At 42.1% G+C, this 26,951-nt stretch overlaps 1 protein-coding gene across 1 annotated transcript in view; it reads left to right on the top strand.

Moving 5' to 3' along the window:
• Caprin2 (caprin family member 2) overlaps window positions 1–17,804 on the top strand; it is a 50,249-nt gene extending 32,445 nt beyond the window's left edge. The window contains exons 13-19 of the mRNA XM_051155630.1: window positions 1,097–1,201; window positions 3,154–3,270; window positions 9,938–10,106; window positions 12,333–12,518; window positions 14,098–14,192; window positions 15,048–15,111; window positions 16,882–17,804. Of these exons, the coding sequence (XP_051011587.1) occupies window positions 1,097–1,201; window positions 3,154–3,270; window positions 9,938–10,106; window positions 12,333–12,518; window positions 14,098–14,192; window positions 15,048–15,111; window positions 16,882–17,489 (1,344 nt within the window). The 3' untranslated portion in view covers window positions 17,490–17,804. The remainder of the gene's footprint in view (window positions 1–1,096; window positions 1,202–3,153; window positions 3,271–9,937; window positions 10,107–12,332; window positions 12,519–14,097; window positions 14,193–15,047; window positions 15,112–16,881) is intronic.
• Window positions 17,805–26,951: the final 9,147 nt, after the last annotated feature.

The following is a 26,951-nucleotide window of genomic DNA, read 5'->3' as shown; positions in this document are numbered from 1 at the left end:
TACTGGAGCTTCTGAGACCCTCAGAGAAGTATTGGGGTGCAGATTGGATACATAAGCACTTGGCTATCAGTACTGCTAGATTCTTTAGGTGTCTCTTACATTCCAGTATCCATTTGTGCTATAGACTTCCTCCTGAACTGCTTTTGTTGTTTTATTGTTAAGTTGTCATAGGCTTGGTTTCTTTTGTGCTTGTTCCTAGTTTTGATTTTATATCTGCTTCTAACTCTTAATTTTCCCTTACTGTTTTGATCTGTGTAGAGCTTGTCCATCCTTTTTAATCCTTCTGCCTACCTCTGTAATGCAGGAAGACTTTCAACTAGAAGCCTAATTAGACCTGTGCCTAGCTTCTTAGCATGGACTGTGAAGTATCAGCCACATTCCAGATCTGGCATCAGATTTTTTAGGGCCAAGAATCTTGGTCAGCAATGTGTGAATCTAAGTGTTCTGCTATTGAAACTTATTTGAGGCAGATTACTTCACCTTTCTATGCTGCTGTTGTTTCTGTTTCTTCTTCTTCTCCTCCTCCTCTTCCTCCTCTTCCACCCTCCTCTTCATTTCCTTCTTGTTTGTTTTCGAAACAAGGTTTCTCTGTGTAGAACTGGCTGTCTTGGAACTCACTCTGTAGACCAGGCTGGCCTCAAAGTCAGAGATGTGCCTACCTGTGCTTCTGCTTCCACAGTGCTGGGATTAAAGGCGTACACCACCATCACTACCACCTGGCTTATTTTTCATTTTTTATTTGAGACAAGGTTTTTCGAGACAGGGTTTTTCTGTATAGCCCTGGCTGTCCTGGAACTTGCTCTGTTGACAGGTTAGGCTGGCCTTGAACTCAGAGGTCTTCAGGCCTCAGCCTCCCAAGTGCTGGGATGAAAGGTGTGCACCATCACCATCTAACTTCTTTGTTTTTTCTTGATGTCACTAAATGAAGGTAATTGTGCTTGCGACACAGGTTTATGATTCATGTATTAATATATGTAATACATTTAGCATAGACATCGCTGAGTGCTGGTAAAAGTAACACATCAGGAAGTCCAGGGCCCAGGATAATGAAATGAACACAGTGTGTTGACAGTGCTTTCCATCTTCCTGTGTCTAGGCTGCTGCTTCTCCACCTACGTGTAGCTCTAATGCTTGCTTGGTTACTACTGATCAGGCTTCTTCGGCATCTGACACAGAGTTCATGACCTCAGAGACCCCTGAGGTAATGAGATCCATGGTCTTAATTTCTTTGTTGTTTCAAAGAATAGCAGAATGAGCTTATGAATTAATGGAATGATTGATGGACTTAAATATTTGTATTTATTAGTATATTACTTTCTGTAGATGTTGTGGTTCTAGGACATACACAGGTCACTATTGTGGCTTTATCTCATATGTAGATTTAACAGTGCATATCTTGCCCAAAGAAGTAATTATATAGTTCAAATTATTTTAAAATTTTTACAGATTTATTCATGTTATTTCATATGTATAAGGTTTCTTAATTGCTGAGCCATCTCTCTAGATTGCCTATTACAATTTTTTGAGATGACCCCTGTAGCTCAGGCTGACCTTGAATTCCTGATTTTTTTAAACTTCTTTTTCTCAAGTGTTGGGATTGTAGGAGAATATGGCCCAGTTTAGTCAACTTATTAATTTATTTTAACCAGTAGCATACAGGGCTGGAGAGACGGCTCAGCGATTAAGAACGTGTACTGATTTTTGGAGAGGACTTGAGTATTAAGTCCTAGCACGCACATCTGGCAGCTCACAGCTACCTGCAGCTCTAGCCTCAGGGAATCTGAGGCATTTTGCTTCCATGGGCACTTGCCCTCAAGCACACAAACACAGATTCACACATACATAGATTTAAAAATAATCAAAGTAAATCTATAAAATTAGCAAAGTATTAGGTTTCCTGATGGCATTTTTAATATATAGAAAAGAAGATCTTTAGGTAGGATTCAGAGAAAGTGTGACATCACTGAAGGTTTGGTTTGTATAGTGTCACCAGCACTGACTGGGTTGTAATGGGTCACAGTCTTTCTGGCTCATCTTATCAAAAGCATTTTGGCAGCATGACATTTGTGTGTATAGTTCTAAATTTCAACCTTTGCTCTTTGAACAAATCCTTGAGCTAGGTAGACATGGGGGCAATTTAATAACTATTGGGCTGGGGTTGTAGTTTTTTTTCTTGTTTTCCTGTTTGTTTTTTCGAGACAGGGTTTCTCTGTGTAGCCTTGGTGTCTTGGATTCCCTATGTAGATCAGCCTGGCCTTGAACTCACAGTAATCCACCTGTTTTCCAGAGTGCTAGGATTACAGGTGTGCACCACTGTGCCCAGCTAGGTTAGATTTTTGAGGTGAACTAATCAATGAGAATTCATTATAGAATGTAAGAAAACATTTGTCTTTGCAGTGCTCATGCTCACTTACTTTAAATTAAGATAGTTGACTTCTTTATGACAAAGAAAAGTGTTTTTTTTTTTTTAAAAAACCAAGTCACCTATAGTCGTCTACTTTATAATCTGGTTGGAATTGGGTTTTAGTCATATTAATTTGGTTTTATAGTTAAGGATTACTTAAATTAGATCAACATTGTTTTTGTTTTTTTTGTTTTTTTAGTCAATATTGTTTAAATAAAGAATTAACACTAAGGAACTAACTAACCCCCAAATTTTTCTTGCTTTTTTAAAAATTTCTTTTACATTTACATTTATATTATTACACATGTATACAATAGATTACCTATAGCAAGAAGAACCATGACACAATCAGGAATTGTATAAATGTTATATTCTTAGTGTTTTGACTATTTGTATTTGACAGCCTTGAAGAAAACATCTCCTGTCTTAAGCTCAGTCTTTTCATATATTTGGAGTAATATTAGATTAATAGTTGTGAAAAAGCAATTCAGGGCTTGAAGAGCCCTTGGTGCTGGTAGGAAGTTAAGAGCCCCTTGTGTGGCACTCACTGTGTCAGCACTCTATCAAAGCAAACGCTGGTGTGCATCCTCAGCAGCCCAGATTTGAAATTGTAAGCAAACGCTGCTCTCGGCATTCCTGTGTTCCCATGTCACCCTACAGGACTTGCTGACATGTGTCCGCTTGGGGCTTAGTGCACGTTATCCTCCTGATGTGTGAAGTATGGCTGATGCTGCACTTCTTCTCCACAGATGGCGGTGGCCCCCTGCACGCCAGCCTCTCCTGCCCTATCAGAGGGCGTCCAGGTACCTCCTGCATGTGGAGGCGCGGCAGCCATCAGCACAGCGCCCCTTCAGGCTGTGCAGACAGTGAGTGTTGGAAGAGCTGCTGAAGGCCTGTACTTTCTCTCACACCTATTTTTGATACTGGGTGAAAAGTTTGTCTTATGTTGCTCTTATTTGGGTTTCTGGTGTTTAAATTTGTCCACCGGAAAAACTGTGACAGAGTATTAGTTCTACAACCTCCAGAATTTTCAAGAAGTCTTTTTTTCTTTTATTGACAATAGTTGTCATCCTTCTCCCCCTGCTGCAATCCCCCCCCCCCCCCAACTAGGCACTGGTGGCAGAGCACTGGAAGCAGAGGAAAGCGGATCTCTGAGTTTGAGGGCAGCCTGGTCTACAGAGTGAGTTCCAGGACAGCCAGGGATACACAGAGAAACCCTGTCTCAAAAAACTAAAAAAGAAAAAAAAGGAAAGTTTCCCCCCCTCCCGCCATACAATATATTCTGATTATTGTTTTCCTTCCCCTTGTTATTTCCAGTTACTCCCTCCCATTCAATCTGTCTCTTTCGAAAACAGTGTCTAAGGGGAAAAAAAAAACAAAACCAAACAAATAAATTGGAATATGACAAAACACCAAACAAGAAAAAGCACAAGAAACGGATATAGACACAGAGATGCACATGTTTCCACACACAGGAATTCATAATAATCCAAAAACTGGAAGCCATAGTATATATACAAGGACATGCAAGGTTAAAAACAAAATGTCCTGACTTAACATGAGACAGAGAACCTTCATAGGTGCTGGTGAGTTTGTTTTGTGTTGGCCATTTACTGCTGGACATGGGGCCTAACTCTTAAGAGGGGTTTGTTCAAGGAGTATTTTTTATCAGACCCTTATTTCCTCTCTGAAAATTAACAGGCAAAGCTTAGGACCCTTGTGAAAATGTGTGTGATTGGTCCCCAGTACTTCCCTCCCCACAAAAGGAACGTGGGCTGTAAACACTGCCAAGAGGCACCTTGTTAAGGGAGCTCACTAGGCATGTGGGCTGTCTAGGAGGTGATCTGCTGTTTGCAAGGTCTTATACCAGATGCACCCCCAAACTGCTTCCAGCCTCTGACATGCTGTCAGGAGCCATTGATTTGGGGAAGTCCAGTAGGCATGAGAGATCTCTGGAGGTGATCTGATATTTGCAAGGTCTGTATTGTGATGTACCCCAGAATTGCCTCCAATCTCTGACTACCCTGCCAGTTGTGCTTTGCTGCATCTCTCTAAAATCTGGCATTAGAGCTGGGCATGCCTTTAATCCCAGCACCCAGGGAGGCAGAGGCAGGTGGATCACTGTGAGTCTAAGGCCAGCTTGGTCTACAAAGTGAGTCCAGGATAGCTAAGATTATACAGAGAAACCCTGACTCAAAAAACCAAAAGTAAATACATCTGGCATTTATGTGAATTTTTATTTTCTGGGCACTGACCAGCTCTGATTGAGCAAACTTCCTACAAGATCTTATTGAAGATGTACTATTTGTTATTCAGATGAATTAATCCCTGATTATGGAATTCCTGATTTGATTCAAATAGTTTTAAAAGTTAAAGTTAGTTTATGGCTGCAATAAATACCTTTTGGACCTCCAGATGCCTCGTTAAGGATAGCCTACTAGCAGATTTGTGGCTTCAGATAAGACTCCACTGCAGATAGCACCACAAATCCTGGTATTTTCACCATAAATATGGGCAAGTTTGTTTAAACTTCTCATGACCTAAGTGGAATGAAGCTACCTAGATATGTCTGAGTTTACTCTGTTTCTTAGAATGAAAGACGGGTAAAAATTCCTGTCCTGGGCCCATAGCTAACTAAGAGATAGCTGAACAATGCACAGTCAGGTCCGTTTAATTGATAGGTTGTGTGCTATTGTAGGTTTAATTGATAGGTCGTGTGCTATTGTAGGTTCCAGGCCTTATTAGCCTCAGACCCTGTCAGCCTTCGTCGTTCTGAACTCACTATGAACTTTACGTAGTGGATACATAGATAAGAAATGTTTAGACTTAAAGCATGTAACCTGTTATATTTTAGAATTCATCTGTTTTTGTGATTAATTGTACTCCTTTGACTATGAGGTAACTCCCTTTTCTCAGAAGCATAAGTACGGTCTTCTACAATAATCGTGGGGGAGAATTGAGCAGCTTAACTTCAGTTGAAGTTATGTCTGACTTCATCCACCTCTTCTCTTGATCCTTTTCTCTTGAATGTATGTGCTGAACATTGGGAAACCTGACTTCAGTTGAAGTCAAGATGCCTAATTCCATCTACCTTTTCTCTTGAATGTATGTGTGTGAGTGGTTTATTTTCTATCTCTTATTTCTTACTTCTCTGTGGATTCACAAATAAGTTAGCAGACCCAGGACTTTTTACCCAGCCTAAGTTTACACTAGTTGACGAGATCTCCCACAAGGAGGCTTGTCTACAGATCAAAGAGCCTCCTTTTACGACCCCGTGCAGTTTCTAGCCAGAAGCTGCTTTTACAGCCTCAGCCATAGGAAATTTGTGGTCAGTTTAAATTCTCCTCAGCCGCAGTACAGCCAGTCCCTAGAGAAGAAATTTTGGGCTCTTTTCCCCTTCCCTCCTTTCTCTTTCAATCCTGTTACCTGAGCCATCAGCTCTGGCCGCCTACGAGATGAAGCGAACTGGAAAGGCCTCCGCATCCAGCCCCAGAGAAACTACCCTGGGCCTCCCCAGAGCACCAGCCGGGCATTAACACAACTCACTGTTTTGATAACAGTTATGCTTATTACTAATCATCACTGATACTGCATTACTGAGGGTCCTGCTTGCATAACCTGAACTAAGAGGATGTATATCCGAATTCTGTCACTATTGAAACATTCATTTAATTTTGCTTTAGACTCTTTCTGGTTCATAGAGGTTTGGGTTTGTTCAGATTTGTGTGTGTGCTCTGAATGTGTATTCCTCAACAAATTGTATAACTTAAAAAGTAATATTGCAGAGCTGGAGGTGGGTTCAGTGGTTAAGAGCACTTGCTGCTCTTGTAGAGGACCCAGATTTGGTTTCCGGTACCTACACAGTGGCTTGCAGCTGTCTGTAGCTCCACTTATAGGGGACCCCCACCCTTTTCTGGCCTTTGTGTGTAGCAGCCACACACATGTTACACATATCATACATGAAAGCAAACATTCACACACACATTAAAAACAAACTTTAAAAAAGAGAGAAAAGATAATGGACACTAGATTTGTATTTTTTGGGGAGAGAAAACTATTCCATTCCTGCTTCACACAGGACCTTAGTGTTAGTGTAGTGGGCGAGCAATGGAGAGCTGCAGGCCCAGTACAGGAATTCATGGGCCTCCTGTTTTGGCTGGGCTGTCTTTAATATTGCCACGCAAACTTGTTTTTCTTTTGCCTGATCAAGAGCAGACAGTGGTTCATCACATGATGAGGTAGACTCCCTCACCTGACATTCCCCACTGAGGCCCTGTCTAACCTGCCAGACTAGTCCACTGGGCATGTCTTGTGTGGTTTTGTCATAGTGCCCCTTTGTTGATGGCTCCATCTGCTTTCCCTCTTTGAAGCCTGATCAGTTCAAACAGGTTCTCATTCATTCATTTTTCTAAGCAGGAGGTCGGAGAGCCAGGCACTATTTATTTTTAAATGTTTGTTTTTATTTGTAATTATGTATATGTGTCTGTGTGGGTATGTACATGTGAGCACAGATGCCTTCAGAGGCCACAGGCATTAGAACAGTACCATCTCTTAAAAGCTGAGCCATCTCTCAGCTCTTTAAAAAGCACGTACCAGGCTTTTTGTTTTGTTCTGTTTTTGTAATGGACATTTTGGTTTCTTTGTAAACTCGGTTATGTTATGTAATTATGTTTTTGTTTTACTCCCAAGTGTGGGATTTTAGTTTGGACTTTACTTTGTCCCCAGCTGATAACTGTTTTGTGCCAGTTGTTAACAGCCTGCCTCAGGAAGGGTTTGGTCTAGGACTCTGAGGAAGATAAATAGGAGAGCGAGTAGAGAGAAGGTGGCATGTGGTAGTGGCATGGGGCGTGTAACAGTTTGGAGAGACCAGAGACTGATGTTGCAGATGGAGAGAAACTTCAACACAGTGGCTCCAAGGAAACTGTTGGCTGCATTTGCTTTTGACAGAGATTGTTATTGCCCCAAAAGTATCCAGTTGACCCTAAACAGGAGAAATAAAAGGGGTCTGCACCCCTCTCCCAACTAACATTCTTTCTCCTATCCAGGGTTAAGGGGCTAGTGGAAGGGAAGTAGAGGCTTCAATACCCCAAATAAAATAGAATTTAAGAAACAAGTCAACATATTTTGTTTTGAAAACAGGGTCTCACTTTATAACTCTGGCTGTCCTGCAATTCACCATGTAGACCAGGCTGACCTTGAACTCACAGAAATTCAGCTAGGTGCTATTTTTTGTTTGTTTTGAGACAGGATTTTTGGTGCTTGTTTCTTGTTTGTTTTGTTTTGGAGACAAGGTCTCCCTATGTAACCCTGGCTAGCCTGAAACTCTGTAGACCAGACTGGCTTTGAACTCAAAGTGCTGGGATTAAAGGTATGCTGGCCTCAGGCGCGCGCGCGCGCGCTCTCTCTCTCTCTCTCTCTCTCTCTCTCTCTCTCTCTCTCTCTCTCTCTATATATATATATATATATATATATATATATATATATATATATATATATATATACATATATATATATATATATATATATATCCATCCCGCCCCGCCCCACCAGGGTTTCTCTGTGTAGTAGCTCTGGCTATCCTTGAACTTGCTCTGTAGACCAGGCTGGCCAAGTGCTGGGATTAAAGGTGTGTGTCACCACGGCCTGGTGTCAGGCACTATTTTTATTCACCAGAGTTATAGAAATGAAAAGCAAAACAGCTGGGTGGTGGTGACCAGGTATTTAATCTCAGCACTTAGAAGGCAGAGGCAGGTGGCCCCGCTGTGAGTTCGAGGCCAGCCTGGTCTACAAAACGAGTCCAGGACAGCCGGGGCTACACAGAGAAACCCTGTCTGGAAAAACCTAAATAAATAAATACATCAAACATTGGTCTGAGTTTTGTTTTGTTTTGATAGTCACAGCAACAGAGAGCAAAGTAGAGAACACTCACTCGATCATAAGCCCCAATACGTATCCTCTGAGCCTCTGCTCTATTTCTGCCCCCTATGAAGTTAATTATTCTAGTAGAAGTGAAACCATGTTTTCAAAAGGAACAATATTATTTACTATTAGCCTGTGCAGAGCAGGTGCACATGATATAGCATGCATGTGGGGCTCACAGGACAATTTTATGAAGTTGGTTTATGTGGATTAACTCAGGTCACTAAGCTTGCTCAGCAAGAATCTTTACCCAGTGAGCCGTCTAATCTGCCCCCAATTGTTTTGTAGCTTGTTAGTTTCACTTAGTGTAAAGGAATGTTAATTCAGAACGTGGCTGTACTGGCAAGAGATCACATTCAAAGACCTCCTAGGTCTGCTCAGTCTGCCTGGAATACAGACACACCTTTCATCCAGGAGACAGAGGCGAGTTCGAGGCCAGCCAGGTATAGAGCAAGTATCAGGTAAAGAAAAGCTTAGATGCAGGCATGGTGGTACACACCTTTAATCACAAACAAAGGTAAAGTTAGTTTGTAGAAGGAAACACCCACGTTTGAAAATGATCTCTATTTGAGTGGCAGAAAAGGAGACAAATCAGAGAAGATTTGACAGAATAGGATACACACAATTCTCACAAGAAGAGAGAGGAAAGGGAAACTACTTAAGAGGCAGTTTTTCAGAGAGAGGAGGCAGTTTTTATCAGGACAGTAATAGAGAGATGGATTGCAGAGAGAGAGCTCAGGTGAAGACAGAACAGGCCAGAAAATGAGAAGAAGCCAAATTAGAGCCGATGGCTGAGTTAGTTTGAGGCCAAGCAGAGCAATTCTAGGCTGAGAGAGAAGTCAGAGTAAGTAAGTCAGCTGGGAGAGGAGTTTGAATCAGAAGAGCTGAGGTGAACCAGCCAGCCCTGAGCTCAGGAAGAACAAGTAAGGGTGAGCTGATTAAACAGTAAGTCTCAGAGGCTAAAACATTGTAGGCCTAGATTACATTGTACATAGGCTAGAAACTTCCAGGACTAGGCCTAGGTTATCAGATGGAGGCCATTAGCCTCCCAGACAACAATTGAGAAAGGAGAATAAAAGTTACCTTTACAACTTAGCATAGTGTTTTTGATATGTAGTATCTATCATATTTTCATTCTCTTTATGGCTGACTAATAGCTAAAGTATGTGTCTCATTTCATTTAGGTTTTTTGACATTTTACTCTAGGAATAGTGTTAATAAGGTCATACCTGTTCAAGTCTTGACTTTCACTTTTGGGAGAAGACCTAGATGTGGAACTGGTAGGTTGGTAGTTACCTTCACAAGGAGCCACCATGTGACCCCCACAGTGCACGTCCCTGTCTCTCCACAGTAAGGAGGGTCTGGCCTCACCCCCTCCTTGTCTACTTCTGTCCTCCATCTCTCAACAGTGGGCATGACGCTCTCTCTCATAGTGATTGGGTTCACATTTCCTGATGACTAGTGATGATCAGGCTTTCATGTGCTTACTAGTTGTTTGTTGTCTTTAGAGAAATGTCTGCCCATGCAAAGCCTTAGAATCTGGTAGAGTTGTACAGTTAGTGAGGCATCTCCTCTGAACCATACCCAGTGGCTGTGTGTGCTCTTCCTTCTAAGGTATTTAATGTTAACGCACCTCTGCCTCCACGGAGAGAACAAGAAATGAAAGAATCCTCTTATTCACCTGGCTACAGTCAAAACTTTACTTCATCGAGTACACAGACAGTCTCCCAGTGTCAGCTGCAAGCTGTACACATAGATCAGCCAGCCCAGCCTCCAGATACTGGTAAGAGCCCTGCATATACTTCTGTATGTGCACCACATGCCAACTCAGTCCTTTCCCGGAGAAGACAGAGGTAGCAGCTTGTTAGGTAAGCAGCCTGTAGTGGCCCTGTAGCTGTAAGCATTATCTCTTCACATGCCTCTAGTGCTGAGAAGTTCTTGCTGTCTTTTCCTCTGTTAATCAAGTTTACCCACCAACTTAACCTTTGAGGTTTGTTGTTGTTGTTGTTTGATTGTTTTATTTGTTTTTCCAAGTCAGGGTTTCTCCTTGTTGCCCTGGTTGTCTATCCTGGAACTTGCACTGTAGACCAGGCTGGGCTTGGGCTCATAGAGATATACTTGCTTCTTTCTTCCAAGTGCTGGGATTAAAGATATGTGCTACTGCTCCTAGCCCTTGAATTTTTTCTAAGACTTGTTTTTTAAGTTTATGAGTGTTTTGTTTGTATGTATGCCTGTGTACTACATGTGTGCTAGGTAGCCTCAGAAGTCATTAAAAGGCATCAGATCCCCTGGAACTGGATGAGAGTGAGCCGTCACATGGGTGCTCTGCAAGGGAAACACGTGCTCTTAACTGTTCAGTTATCTCTCCAGCATCTTGAACTATTGTTCTCAAGATCTGTTTTTATTTATGTGTGTGTGTATGCCACATGTGTATGGAGGCCATAAGAGGGCACCTGATCTCCTTGAGCTGGAATTCCAGCCTGATGTCCTCTGAAAGAGCCACATGTGCTCCCACCTGCTGAACCATCTCTCCAGTCCCCCAATTGAACTTTGAAGAGTGGAACTTCAGTGGCTGCTTTAGTTTTGCTGGCTCTTATTTTTAAGTCCAGTTGCTTTGGTTACCTAGACAGTGGCTGAGCCAGACCAGGCCCCCTAGATGTTCTGGTGAAGATTTTGAAGCTGTTGTGCTGCATCGTTACCCTCAAATACAGATGATGGCTTTTGCAGAAAATAAAGGCTGTGGGAGGAGATAAATAAAATAATGCTGTTGTACTGTTGGCTCAAAGAATGGGCCCATTTCCATTTTAAAACTGTTTTGAGGGGCTGGAGAGATGGCTCAGAGGTTAAGAGCACTGGTTGCTCTTCCAAAGGTACTGACTCAATTCCCAACAGCCACATGGTGACTCACAAACATCTATAGTACGATCTGGTGCCCTCTTCTGGTGGACAGGCATACAAGCAGGCAGAACACTATATAAATAATAAATCTTTAAAAGAACTGTTTTGAATGATGAAAGGATAGGCAACCTTCCTTCTAAAAATTGTTTGTATGTATGTATGTATGTATGTATGTATGTATGTATGTATGTATGTATGTATGGCCTTCCTTCTCAATACAGAAGCAGTGGTAGGTTTGCAGTGTTGGCACCCTTAGTGCTGAGCAGATGAACCGGGGCTGAGAGCTTCCTTCAGTGATGTAGTGTGTTCGCTGGGGATCCTAGATTGCACTGTGGGGCGCTCACTCTGTTGTGGCCATGCTGCTGAAGCATAAGGCACTTTACACAGCGATACTTTGGTCATGGGCCTTATCAACTTGGAATTCTATCTAGTAAGATTGGAATCCAAGCCTGGGGATGTAGCTCAGCTATAAAGCGCTCATCTGATGTGCAAGGAGCCCTAGGTTTCATCTTCAGCACTGGCCTAAACCAGGCATGATGGATGACGACTATAATTCTAGCACTTGGCAGTTGGAGACAGCAAGATTAGAAGAAGTTCATGATTAGCCTTGGCTGTATAACAAGCTCAAGACCCTTTCTTTCCCTTTAAAGAAAAAATTAGAATTAATTTTCTTTTACTCCTTGATCTGGAATATTTAGCTTAACACTTTTATTTGTGGTAAAGTGTTTATAACATGAAAATAACCCACTATGTAGCTGCAGTGGAGCAGGAGCTTGTCGGGCAGAACAGTAGTATGGTCTTAGACCTAGAGAGTCACCTGCCTCTGCCTCCCAAGCACTACAGCTAGAGGACACATCACCATGCCTGGCATCAGTTTTAACATTTTTACAGAGTTCCATGATATTACATCTGAACTGTTGTGTGGTCCCTCACCCCATCCCTCACTGGCCAGTATGACTGAGTAACATTCTGCTTCTTATATACGCTCATGTATCATAAGTATGTTTTTAAAGGGAGAAAATATATGTTAGGAATATATATATATATACACTGGTAATATTGGGCCTTTGTTACCATTTAACTCTTGGACTCTGAATTGTTTTCTCTAAAGCTTCAGGTTACCATCCTGATGGAACTGTTCAAATAAGCAGTGGCGGCTTTGCCTTTTACCCAGCACCGACAAGTATGTTTCCCAGACCTGCTCAGCCATTTATTAGTAGTCGAGGGTCTGTGAGAGGATGTGCACGTGGAGGGAGGTTATTAGTGAATCCCTATCGGTCTCCTGGTGGCTGCAAAGGTATGCTTTGACTCTGGTGCGCTAAATCATCTTAAGCTATATATTCACCTGACTCAACTTAAAAATTCTTTGCTTATTTTTATTTATGTTTTTCCTGAGTGTAAGTGCATCCATCATGTATGTGCAGTGACTGCAGATGCCATAAGAGGTTGTCAGATCTGGAAGGGAAGTCACAGACAGTTGTGAGCCGCCATGTTGTTGTGGGGTCTGAATACTGTTTCTCTACAAGAGCAATGAGTACTCCTTTAAAAAAAAATTATTTATTTTTATTTTATGTGCATTATATGTCTGCGGTTGTCAGATTTTGGAGTTACAGACAGTTGTGAGCTGCCATGTGGATGCTGGAAATTGAACCCAGGTCCTCCGGAAGAACAGTCAGTGCTCCCAACTACTGAGCCATCTCTCCAGCCCACAATGAGTATCTCCAGCATTGAGTTATCTCTCTAGCATTCTGGTACTTTTAATAGATCTATTCTCTGCACAGACCCAACTTGCTGACTGCAAGGCAGATTAATCCTGTGATTTACTAAAGAAGGGAGGTTAGACCAGGCTGGCCTCAAACTCACAGAGGTCCACCTGCCTTTGCCTCCCGAGTGCTGGGATAGTCTAACTGTTGTGGTGGCAGTTTGATATTAGCAAAAGTCCTTGATGCTGAGGCTTTAAAGTACCTAACTATACTAGTCCCATCTTTGCCCAACCTCAACTTGTATTTCAACTGTATTATAAATCAGCAGAAAATGCTAGCTGTCATGGTCTGTCGTGGTGCATGCTTTTAACCCCAGCACTTGGAAGGCAAAGGCAGGTGGATTTCTAAATGTAAGGGCAGCTGGTCTACCAAACAAGTTCTAGGACAGCCAAGGCTACACAGGAAAACTGTCTTGAAAAACCAGAATAAATAAATAAATAAATAATGAATAACTAAACCACCAGTAGAATTATATGTATTTTGCTGTAGAAACATTTGTAGTATGTTTTTGTTTAAAGTAGACACACATCTCTTTTGCTCTGGCCCTGGCCCATGGTGCCAGCAAGATGGGCAAATATTATGGTCCATACTGCCTGGAAGCTTGCAGTCTCTGAGGGGACCAGAAGTGGCATGGCAAACAGTACATGAAAGCCCTGGAGGTGCTTCTCATGGAAAGGGGGATGGTGCTGGGGAAGGAGGTTTGTAGCCCAACAGCCAAATCTGCGAAGTGTGTTGGGTGTAGCCCACCAAAACAGCAGGACAGTCACAGTGTTTGTGCCCAGGGATGGCTGCTTGGACTTCACGGAGGAAAATGATGTAGTTCTGGTGGCTGGATTTGGTCAGAAAGGTCATGCTGTAAGTGATAATATTGGAGTCTGCTTTAAGTTGTTTCTCCATTGGCCCTGTGCGAAAGCAATAAGGAAAGACCAAGGCCACAAATTTTGACAATGGAAAATCCAGTAATATAATATCATATTCTAGAAAAAAAACATACATTTAATGGTGACATTATAAGATCTGTCCAATTTTCTCCTCTAGTTTAACTTTTAAAACTAAAGAGTTCTGTGAACTTTATTTCCCATCACTTTGCTGTGCTGTCTGTCTGTTGGTTAGGCTTTGATAGAGGAGCTCCTCCAGCTTCTGACGGGGACTTCAGCCGGCTGCAGCTGCGAGCGAGAGAGGAGCCTGGAGCACCTTACTCCCAAAGGGCAAGTCGCAGTCTGGGGGCTCCTAAGCTATGGGTGTTGTTAGACTGATGGGCGTACTTCCTGTCCTCAGGGACGATGGGACTTAAAGGACTTAATCATGGTCACATAAGCTCAGTTACTCTTCCACTTTATGGAAAAAGGTTCAGAGGTTAAATTCCTTGTTTGGGGTCACACAGCAAGCAAATGTGAAAAAAAGTGGATTGCAAAAATTTTTGTTAAACTTCAGAGCTTGTGTTTTTTAGTGTTACTAAGTCACCTCCAACTTACCTGTTACACAGAGCAGAGTTCATCTTTACAAATTTAACTGCTTTGTTTATTCTGATTTGATCACTCAGCAGATTTTTTTCCTTATATCTGACAAGACTAATATGGGTTTAGACATTGCATTTTAGCAAACCTTGTAAACTTTCTGTTATGGTCATATTTAGGCATACATTTATTCCACCCCAGTATTTTTCTTGCGTGTGTGCGTGCGCGTGCGTGCGTGTGTGTGTGTGTGTGTGTGTGTGTACTGTGGTGAATGTGTAGAGGTTAGAGGACAGTCTGTAGGCATTGGCCATCTCATTCTACCATGTGGGTTCGGGGGATTGAACTCAGGTCAGTCAGGCTTGGTGACTAGTGTCTTTATCCACTGACTTCTCACTGACTCTCATAACATATGATTTACAAACTGGGTCACACTGAAGACTTTATTGTTCTTCTTGCTCTGCTGTGCAAGCTGAGTGACAGAGGCCGCCCTCTGCCTCTAATGCCATCATTACCCAGCACTGCACCTTTACATGGGCTTCTGAGATGCTAATTAATCTATAGTTTTGGTTTTTGGTGCCAAGTTAAATATTCATGTATTCATTTTAGGATAATTTCCAGCAATGTTATAAAAGATCAGGGACATCTAGTGATCTTCAGACAAATTCAAGAGGTAAGAGTGATTGATTGCCTGTGTAGACTTACTACAGCTTGTGCTTCACTGCATCCTCTGCCAACTCTCCCCAACACGCACTGCTTTCACCACTTATTGTTGAAGTTTTCAGTTGGCTTAACTGTAATTCTAAAGTATTGAATGAGGCAGGAGACTAGGAAGGATATGAAAACTGTCAGTTTTATTGTGTATGGCTTTTTCTTTTTCATTAATTTATTTTGTAATTTTTTATTATATTTCTTTTTTACATATACATTTATATTATTACACATAATGTGTATGTTTTCTTAAAAAATGTTTTTTTTCCCTCCACATGAGCATATTTAACCTTTGACACAATTCCCTATGCTAACTTTAGGTTGAGTCTGATGTTTCAGAATGATGCCTTTTTTAAAAAATGTATTCATTTTCTTTTGTGTGTGTTTTACCTGCATGTGTGTCTGCATACCACATGCATGCTTGGTGATACCTTTGGAGGTCAGAAGAAGGAATCAGATCCCTGGAACTAGAGTTACAGATGCTGTGAGTCACCATGTGGGTGCTAGCAACCAAACCCAGGTCCTCTGCAAGAGCAACAAGTGCTCTTAACCACTGAGCTGCCTCTCCAGACCCCAGAATGATGGCTTTTAAGATAAATGGTACTGGTGTTAGTGCAATGGTAGATGTGAATAAGTAGCAGTTAAAACTTAGGGCAGTATAATTACTTACACTTGTTAAAGTGAGAAGAGACCATCAAATGATTCAGTGTAATTGAAAGAGTTACTAATGAGACATTTTTCAAAGGAAAGCAGCTTCTGGGAGTGGTGGTGCACATCTTTAATCCCAGCACTCAGGAGGCAGAGGCTGTGAGTTTGAGGCCAGTCTGATCTACAAAGTGAGTTCAGGACAGCTAGAGCTGTTACACAGAGAAATCTTGTCTCGAAAAAAGATTTTTTTTTTTTTAAAGGAAAGCAGCCTTTATACTCTGAGAAAATGGCCAGAGTCCGTAATACCCTTCCTCATACTGGGCAGGGTTATTATTTCAGGTCTGTGGAGATGGTTGCTTTGGCTATAAAGACCTACGTTGAGATTTCAGCATCCATGTAAAAAGCTGGGTGCTGTGGCGGTTGCCTGTAACTCTGTAGCGTTGGTGGGCAGACCTCAGAGGCTTGCCAGGACATTCTTACCAACTAGCCATGAGCTCCAGGGTCAGTGAGAGACTGTCTCAAAAAAATAAGTAGAGAGGGCCTGAGGGGACTATCTGATGTCAGCCTCTGGACTTCCTCATATACGTGCATGTGGGCACCCACATGTTACACACACACACACACACACACAAACAATTTTAAAGCATTTTAACGTTAAGTTGGATTGAGAACCAAGCATTTCTTGGGGCTTAGCCCTTCTGTCAAAACATCTCTGAATAGCTAGTAGTTAACATTTCTAAAAGCTGATGTCTCTTAGCAAATCTTAAATTTTCTTGAGCCCTTTTATATTATTTACTCTGAGTAGAAGATTGGTCACTGAAAAATTAGCTGAGTGAGAGTTATGAAAGAAATATGAGGAAACAAATGTCTAAGTCTGGTTTTAGTTTTTGTCATATTAATGAGTTTTGGTAAGTTACTCATCTGGAGAGGAAAACAAAAACAATCAACACAAGATTACCTAGAATCTTCTGGCTACATTTTTATTGCTCTTGTTTTCAAGTCTTGTGTTTCACTGACTAACTAATGTTAAGTGTCCTGTCAAAGCTAAGGTGTCACTGAAAAACTCACTGTTATTGATGAACAGCAGGGTGGAGTGACTCCTCTCAGGTGAGCAGCCCAGAGAGAGACAGCGAGGCTTTTAACAGTGGAGACTCTGGGAGCATGACCCCTGTAGACGTGCCAGTGACAAGCCGAGCAGCCACCATCCTGCCAGTATTCGGCCATCCCCTGCCTCAGCCAGTACACAGCTATCCCCTGCCTCAGCCAGTACACGGCCATCCCCTGCCTCAGCAAATGCGAGTTGCCTTCTCAGCAGCCAGAACGTCCAATCTAGCTCCTGGAACTCTAGACCAGCCGATTGTGTTTGATCTTCTTCTGAACAACTTGGGAGAGACCTTTGATCTTCAGCTTGGTAGATTCAACTGCCCAGTGAATGGCACGTACGTGTTCATTTTTCACATGCTAAAGCTGGCTGTGAATGTACCACTGTATGTCAACCTCATGAAGAATGAGGAGGTCTTGGTGTCAGCCTACGCCAATGATGGTGCTCCAGACCATGAGACAGCAAGCAACCACGCCATTCTCCAGCTCCTCCAGGGAGACCAGATTTGGTTGCGCTTACACAGGGGAGCGATCTATGGAAGTAGCTGGAAATACTCTACATTTTCAGGCTATCTTCTTTATCAAGATTGAAATTCAGTTCCTAGTAAAAGAATGATCTAAGGAAAGGTAGTCTTCGCCCTGGTGATTGACTGGTTTGGGAAAATATTTGTTTCTAGAGAAAGAAGGAGGTTCTTATTTTTTGTTTTCCTCTTTATGTAAAGACTTTGAAGCGGAGTGACAATTAGCACTAATCTGGCACTTTATAAACTGTGATGTAGCCTTGCTAGTCACACAGTGAGTGTGCATTGTTTGCACTCAGCTGGGTTAATGGTCAGCTTACTGAAGTGACTGCCTCAACTTCAGACAAGTTACAATGCCTTGTTGTGCCTCAATAAAAAAACTTAAACTGCACCTCCAGTTGTTTCTGGTTTTTTTTTTTTTTTGGTTTTTCGAGACAGGGTTTCTCTGTGTAGCCTTGGCCATCCTGGACTCACTTTGTAGACCAGGCTGGCCTCGAACTCACAGTGATCCGCCTGCCTCTGCCTCCCGAGTGCTGGGATTAAAGGCGAGCGCCACCACGCCCGGCAAAACCCTGTCTTCAAAACCAAAACCAAACCAACCAACAACCAACCAAACAAAAGATGGATGTTTCCACTGGCAAAACTGCATAGTCTTCTTGAACTTGTTCCTACTTCCTTGCCATAGAGCACATCCTCCATTTAGCTACATTTTGTTGTCTGCTGTGTGTTAAAACAAGGCACAGTAGGAGGTGCACATGTAGTACTCTGCTCTTAGTAGGATGCATAGACACAGTGCTGAGTGATGGAAAAGGTTCGGCTTTGTGTTTATGTCCTGCATCTGCTGCCCCTGGTAAACCTTGGGTGAGCTGTTTTACCTCTGGGCTTGAGCTCTCTTTTCCTCCCTCTCTTCTCTTTTTTAAAAAGAGTGTGTTCCCTCATATAAACTGGATTGATGTAATGGGGCAGTTGTGAAATTTTACTAAGGACTTATCTAAACAACACAGTGCCAGGCACATAAATATTATATGCTATAGTTTTCTTTTTCTCTCCTCATCCTGAAAATTAGGGTTTTGTGGATATGTGTTTACTGTCTTATATCGTTCAGCAGCCACTGTACTTTGGCACTCATTTGAGATAGAATTTTCTCATATTTCATACTTTAAATTTAAATCTTTTAGTTATTAAATCTTTTATTTTTTAGTTACTAAAAGGAGTTATTTTCAGAAGTATTTTGTTACAATATTCAGAAATATATGAAAGAATGGAGAAGGACATTTTTGCTTATCAACTGATGCACCTTATCTGCCAAGCCAGAAAGTTGTTTGGATTCTTGATTTTCATGTCCAGAACACAAAGTACACAGAGAAGCACTGGTACTTTTAAATAAATGACTGGCAGCAGAGCAGTGCTAAGAACAGCTAGTCATCAAGTCAGCAGGGTCTTTCTTAAGTCTCTGAGTCTTAGTCTTCCTCATCACCCACAGTCATCATTTATAGTATTGTTGGTAACTCCCTTCTCTCAGCTTAAGTCCTGTAACAATAAATTTGCTGACTAGGCTGTCCTGGAATTTCGTATGTAGACCAGGCTGGCCTGAAAATTACAAAGATCTGCCTACCTGTGCCTCCCAAGTGTTTGAATTACAGGTGCACACCACCATGCCTGGCTTCTCTCTACCTTAAAAAGTGTGTGTGTGTGTCTGCGTGCGTGTGCGTATACATATACACACGCCACATGTATGCCAGAGCCCAAGAAAGTAAGAGGATTGGATCCCCTGAAACTGGATTACAGGTATTTGTGAGCTACCATGTTGGCTGTGGGACCTGCCAGAAGCAGTATGTGCTTTTAACTACTGAGCTGTCTCTCAAGACCCTGTTCTCTCCCTTTTTTGAGACAGTTTATCACTAAGCCTGGAGCTCACTGACTAAATTTGGGCTATAGAGAGTTGTGAGCCACAATGTAGGTGCTGGGAATTGAACCCAGATCCTCTGGAAGAGCAGCCAGTGCTTTTAATCGCTGAGACATCTCTCCAGCCCCTGAATTGAGATTCTTTTTTTTTTTTTTTTTTTTTTTTAAGATTTATTTATTATGTACACAGTGCTCTGCCTGCATGTACACCTGCAGGCCAGAAGAGGGCATCACGTAACATTTTAGATGGTTGTGAGCCACCATGTGGTTGCTGGGACTAGAACTCAGGACTTCTGAAAGAGCAGTCAGTGCTCTTAACCTCTGAGCTATCTCTCCAGCCCTGAATTGAGATTCTTAAGATTGAACAGCAAGCACTTGGGCCGTTTGGGCTCATGATGTCAACCATTAATCAAGAAAATACTTGACAGACTTGCCTTAGGCCAATCTGATAGATGCACTTGAGTTTTTCTCTTTCCAGATGACCTTAGCCAGAATTGAGTTGGTGGAAAGCTAGCCCCACATTGGGTCTTCCCAAGGGCTAGGAAAAATATATGGGAAAGTTGGCTTTTAAATTATGTATTTTAAGTTATTTATTTAGAGACAATTGTAGGATCACATGTAGTTGTAAGAAGTAAGGTGGATTCATTACATCTTAGCCAGTTTTCTTTGACAAAAGCATCTTGTAAAACTATGGTCCAATATTACAGCCAGGATGCTAATACTAATAAGACATTTTCCACCACAAAATCCTCAGGCTCCATCCCCGTATGTCCTCTGCCATGTTTAGCCCTTTGATCTTTGAATGGTTTTAAGGGATTATATAAATACAGGCCGTCCACATCAGTTTAAGGTTGGCTCTCTCCATGTAGTTCTCGGCACATTTGTTCATATGGCTGTGTGTTTCCTTGTACTTAGTTCCTTTCTGTTTCTGTGATAAAATACTCTGAAAGGAGCTTGAAATAGCTAGTCACATCACACCCGTTAGGAAGCAGCAGAGAGGAACATGATTCTTGTGCTTAGCTTGCTTTCTCTAGTCACACAGTTCACGATCCCTTATGTAGAGAATATTGTCAAGTATAAGGGGCAGGACTTTGACCTCAACCAAGGGAAGCCCTGCAGGCATACCCACGGGCATACCCACAGGCTACCCGCAGGCTAGCCTAGTGTAAACACGCCTCACTGGAAGTTTCTTTTCCAGTAATTCTAGATTGTGTCCCACTGACACTTAAAACTAACCCTAAAACATTCTATGTGTGGACTACACAAATCACCCACTGAAGGACAACTGGATAGTTCCTAGGTTTGGGCTGTAAGAAAAAGTGCCACACGCTCCCATGTACAAGTTTTCTTCTTTTTCTGCCAGCAATGGTTGTCCTGGAACTTACTCTGTAGACCCGGGCTGGCCTGAAATTTACAGTGATCCACCTGCCTCTGCCTCTGCCTCTGCCTCTGCCTCTGCCTCCTGAGACTGCGATTAAAGGTGTGCAGCACCATGTCTGGCTTCACACACAGGTTTTCTTTAGCACTGAACTCTGCTCTAGGGCAAATGCTCATGAGTGTAACTGCTGGCCCATATGCTGGTCCCATGTTTTAGTCTTAGTTTGCCCCACCCCATCCCCCATCCTGGAGACAGGGTTTCTCTGTGTAACAAACAGCCTTGGCTGTCCTGGAACTTGCTTTGTACACTAGGCTGGCCTCGAACTCACAGAGACCCAGCTGTCTCTGCTTCCCAAGTGCAGAGACTAAAGGTGTGCACCACCACTGCCTGGCTCTGGGCTTGCTTTCTTTTTTTTAAAAGAAGGAAACTGGTAAATTATTTTCCATAGTGGCTGTACTAGTTGGCATTCTTTCTACCAGTATAAAAAAACACATCTCTATATCTTTACCAGCATTTAATGGTGCCACTGTTTTTGATCTCCTCTCTTTATATTAAAATAACTGTCATCAAGTCTTTTCCCCTACTTAACAATCTTTAATGAGGAAGAGCATCCTGGTAGACATGTACTCATTGGAGCATGCTTCATTTAAGGAAAGAATGTGGTTAGAACGTTGTCACTTGTCTGTTACGTTGATTCTATTGCTCTGAAGAGACATCATGACCACAACTCTTCAAAGGGAAACGTTTAACTGGGGGGCTTGCTTACAGTTTCAGAGGCTTAGTTCATCATCATGGTGGTGAGCATGGAGAGGAGTTGAGAGTTACATCCTTATCTGCAGGCAGAGAGCATGAGACTGAGTCCGCAATGGGCTTTAGAAATCTAGAAGCTCACACACGCCCTTCAATGAGGCCTCACCTCCTAATACTAATCCTATCAAACATGCTATGACCTGGTGACTAAGCATTCAAATATATGAGCCTATGGGGGCCGTTCTTATTCAAACCACCACAGTGAGACATTTCCTGAAATGCCTCAAGCAGAATGAGTGGAAGAGAATGAGAAAAGAAGTGGAGATAGAATCTGTGTGTGAGTTGGGAGATCCTACGGTCAAAGGGCTAGAAGTGTACTCTATAAAATCATCCTTTTTCATTTTTCTTTTGAGATAGTCTCACTTTGTAGGGCAGGCTGGCTTGTAGGAAACCTTTTCAGCCTCCTGTGCTGAGATTACAGGTGTGAGCTGTCACACGCAACAGTGGACTTTTAAAAAATAGGTACTGGAGAGATGGCTCAGTGGTTAAAAGTAATGGCTACTCATCCGGAGGATCTGGGTTTGATTCCAAGCACCCACATGGTGGCTCACAACCATCTGTCCATCTATAACTCCAGTTCCAGGGGAACTGATGTTTTCTTCTGGCCTCTTTGAGCACTATGTGAACATACATACATGTGTGTGGGAGTAGGCCATTATGTTTTGGGTGGTTTTTCCTCCCACCCCTTAGCTACTGGAGTAACAACTCATGAAACTCTATTATTATCCTACAAATTCCTAGCCCATACAGCTAGGCTCTTCTCTGGCTCATAACTTAAAATAGCCCATTATACTACTAATCTACATTCTGCCACGTGACCAGTTACCTGAGCTCAGGCACCATGTATCTGTCTTCCTCGCATCTGGGCAGCGGAATCTACTGTGCCTCGCTCTATCCCAGAATTCCGTCTGCCTGCCAGATGTCCCACCCCTATTTCCTGCCTAAGCTATAGGTCATAGGGTTTTTTAAATTGACAGGTGTTGCATCCATATAATATACAAGGGATTCCTTCTACAATTCTCTTTCTTAGTCCAATAAAAGGCCCTTTTTTCAATAATAAACTAATATACAGTACTAATTATGAAACAGTTATGAAAACTATTAGGTAAGGTTTACATCCACAATGTCTAGTTCACATGCATTTGTCAACTTTGGAGACATGTTCTATTACCTAGCCTAACTTGGTGAGTTTTAAGTTCTGGACCTAAATCATTTTCTATTATTACTTGCATTATCAATCTAAAAACATCTTTTTTAAAAGAAAGATTTACTTATTTATTGTATATACAGTGTTTTGCCTGCATGTACACCTGCATGCCAGAAGAGGGCACCAGATCTCATCATAGGTGGTTGTGAGCCACCATGCAGTTGCTGGGAATTGAACTCAGGACCTTTGGAAGAGCAGACAGTGCTCTTAACCTCTGAGCCATCTCTCCAGCCCCTAAAAACATCTTCTTAAATCCTAAACAACTTAAGCGTAATTGTAAGACTATAACTACTAATCTTCAACCCCACCAGAGACTTGAGAAGGAATAAAATTATCTGAATATGTAGCAAGTGCAAACGAGCAGCTTCCAAAAAGAGAATTGACAGTTTGCTGCCTGAACAGTCACCCAGTATTACAGCATTAGAGCATCAATCTTCAGCCTTCTGGCCCAATATAACTGACAGACTTATTGGTGAAGCAGGAACTATGAAGGTCTCCATCTTGACAGAGCTTGGCGATTGACTCCCCCCCCACCCCTACACATTCAAGTTTTGCCCGTATTGGACAGCATTCTGTCTGCATTTGAGTAGCAGCAGTGCTTTTTGCCCGGTAGTTACTTGCCACATTTGAAGCCATCTTCCAACGGAGACTCTTCGATGGTCATCATCTTCTTTCAAGTCGAACTGGGTGCTGCCAGGAGCTGACATGGCTTATGGCCAAAATAGCCTTAAACTAATAATTAAAAAAAAAAACTTTAAATGATGTATTCTATAGAAGACATTTTTGTTTGTTTGTTTACTTATTTTTAACCACAGGAAATACTTGGAATTTCTTTAAGAACCAGAGAGCATGTCATAGTCTCATTTAAATGAGGAAAACAATGTTCTATGGAAAGAGTTTTATAGATATTTTAATTTTATTTGTTTAGAAGAATTCTAAGTTAAAATAAATTATTCATATTTTAAATCTAGCTAATTCCCTTAGAATTTTTAAGTTATAATTTATTTATGTTCCATCCTAATAGTTTTTCCTCTTGCTCTTATCTTCCCATTCCCACCCTCCTTCCCTTCCCTAGACTTTTGACAGGGAGGGCCTCCTCCCCCACTGTCTGATCTCAGTCTATCAAGTCTCATAAGGATAGCCTGCATCCCCTTCCTCTGTGTGCCCAAAAGGCTGCTCCACCATGGAGCAGTGATCAAATTGCAGGCACCAGAGTTCATGTCAGAGGCAGTCCCTGCTCTCCCCCATCCCCCATGTGGAGAATGAGCTGTCCATCAGCTACATCTGAACAGCTGTAGAAGACCATTATCTATCTAGCTATATATTTACATAGTGTTTAATCATTGTTTTTAGCTATTCACTATCTGTTAAACTTAGGATGTGTATTTTGTGGTAAACTAGACTAGTGAGTGACATGATAGTGAGTTTGACTATTAACTTGCATTATTTAATTATCCTAAACAGTTTCTAATAGCTTGTTTGTTTGTTTGTTTTGGTTTTTTGAGACAGGGTTTCTATGTGTAGCCTTGGCTGTCCTGGACTTGGACCAGGCTGGCCTCGAACTCACAGCAATCCACCTGCCTCTGCCTCCCAAGTGCTGGGTCTAATAGCTTTTAAAAGAACTGAAAGTAAACATTGCATCTTTAAATGAGTTGGAAAGGCCCAATACCTTGTGCAAGAGCAGAAACATCTATACATATACACATAAAAAATAACTTAAAATTTGTATCACAATACAAAGATTTATATCAATGAGAACCTTAAATTTGTATCAATATATAAAAATCTGTATCAATGTAAGATTATTGGTTTATGAAAATGTTCTTTGGTTTAAGAGTAGATTCAATAATACACCCCTTTTCCTATTATTTCTATATGTTCCTATATAATATTCGTATATTGCATTTCCCCCTTCCCAACCTCTTTCCCCTTACCTAAGAAAGAAGGAAGGGTAGAGAAAAGAGAAATCCTTGGGTCTAAGTTCTTATGCCTTGTTTTTTCCCTGATCAAGACTACTAATAACTTATAACTACTCCCCTCAATCACAAGCATCCACCTTAATCTAAGGGAATAGCATGTTGTTGTTCTATGGATTGCGTCCTGCTGATTTGGGTTAGGATGCTTTTTGGGGGGCCCAAAGGAAATTTGGGGAAATGGTTAAGCAAGCTAGCAGTAACATTCGTTGTTCAGTCTCTAAGTGCTGGGAAACACAGGCTTAGATGGAGCCCTGTTTGGAACAGTCTGTGACTCTGGACCATTTAAGCTAGCTGCTCTGAAGTTGTCCTGGAAACAAGGCTTGATGACACAACAACTGAAGCAGTTTGATGCTAGATTAAAGCATCCTTCTGGATGAATCTTGTCAGGTCTGAATCTCCTGTGCCTGGCTCTATCCCAGACTCCCTTCTGCCTGCAGGATGTCTCACCCCTATTTCCTGCCTAAGCTATGGACCGCAGGGTACTTATTTATTTATAATTTATTATTATTCCGGGGTGTGTCTACATGCCAGAAGATGGCACCACATCTCATTATAGATGAGCCATCATGTGGTTGCTCTCCAGCCCCAGCCATAGGGTTTTTAATTGACAGGTGTTGCATCCATATAATACATAAGAGATTCCTTCTACAATTCTCCCGTTTAGTCTAATAAAAGGTTCTTTTTCTGCGTTTGATTCCAGGCATCCACATGGTGTCTCACAACCATCTATCTATGGAATTGATATTTTCTTCTGGCCTCTGGACACTATGTGCACAGATATACATGTATGCAAAAACATTCACACGTGAAATAATAAAAAACATAATGAACAGAATAAAGTACAGTGCAACCGGGGGAGACAATATAATATGAAGAATTCTAAAAAGTCTCAGGCTGGAGAGATGGCTCAGAGGTTAAGAGCACTGGTTACTCTTCCAAAGGACCCTGGTTCAGTTCCCAGCAACCAGACGGCAGCTCACAACTGCCTTTAATTCAGGTTCCAGCGGATCTGGCACCTTTACAAATGTAGACAAAACATCAATGCACAGAAAAATAAAACATTTTTTAAAAAGTCTCCAAGGGACCAGTGCTGATCTTTACTGGTCAGATTCAATAGAAATAAGGTGTAGTGAGAATCGCATAATTTTTGGTTTCTTTTAAAAACACAGAAATATTCTGGGACTATGTTTTTATCCCAGCTGTGGGGATTTGGGCCTACTTTGCAGCAGCTGACTATGTTTTGCCTCATGCTCTGGTAGGGACATGGTTTTGCTAGCTGCAGATAGTCTTTTCGAGTGTGTGGTATTTGAAATTCTGGGGACTTTTCAGAGGATATAAATGCTAGAGCACCAGTAGAGGTGGCTGGTTGCTGGTTGGATGCTGTTGGTTGCAGTGTGTCAAGTAGTCCTGCGCAAAGGACGGAGAAGAAGGAATTGGCCATTCTGGCTGCGTTGACCTAACTTGCCCTTACACAGCAGGAAGCACGCCAATGACCACATCGCCCTCCATCCTCCTCTTCTCTCCTGTCTAGTGTTAGTAGGCTGAATGAGAAGTTAAGGGGTGGAGAAGCATGGAAGAGAGAGAGGAATCCACAAAGTAGCCAAGATGCCAGCTGCGCGAGACCAGAAGCTCGGGAACACCTGCTTGAAGCAGGAATGGAAGGAGAGAAATAGTGAATGAAGAACATTCATTGCAACAGAAGCTGAAAAAGAATTAAGGATTAGCATTGCTTAAGGCTCTGAAGTTTTTCCTTTCTGAAAATTTTTGAGATGGGGGTCTAGCTGGGGGTCTAGCTGTGTTAGTGGAGAAGATACGGCTTTTGGGGGTCTCACTTGGCATCTAATAATAAAGGCTTGGTCTCTGTAGTTTAAGGCTGCTACTGAAGGAGAGATAAACCTGTTTTTTTAGGATTCTAAGTGTGGGATCGGAACGATCTCGTGAGAGAACAGGTGAGGCTAATTCACTAGAAGAGCAACCACCGAGCGCAGGAGCTTAATTGTTGCCAGCTGAAAACATCCCATGAAGAGACTCTGGGAGGAGATATATAAATGAGCCAGAGCTGGAGGTGGGGCTTTTTGGAGACTTGGGATAGTTTTGGCTGTTCATCGCTGCACTTCGAGACACTCCGAGAGAGAACCGCTTGAGGGAAGGCTTCGGGGCTCTGGTTCCTGCTGAGGTTCTGTGTTCTGGTTACCCCAGGTTCCAGCAGAAGAAATCCTGCGGCTTACGCCCGGAGAATCGCTCCTCGGAACTGAT

The sequence above is a fragment of the Acomys russatus genome, chromosome 13 (assembly GCF_903995435.1).
Source record: "Acomys russatus chromosome 13, mAcoRus1.1, whole genome shotgun sequence".
Classification (NCBI taxonomy): Eukaryota; Metazoa; Chordata; class Mammalia; order Rodentia; family Muridae; genus Acomys; species Acomys russatus.
Note: the sequence above shows the minus strand (reverse complement) of the source record. Positions and strands in the feature narration are given on the sequence as shown.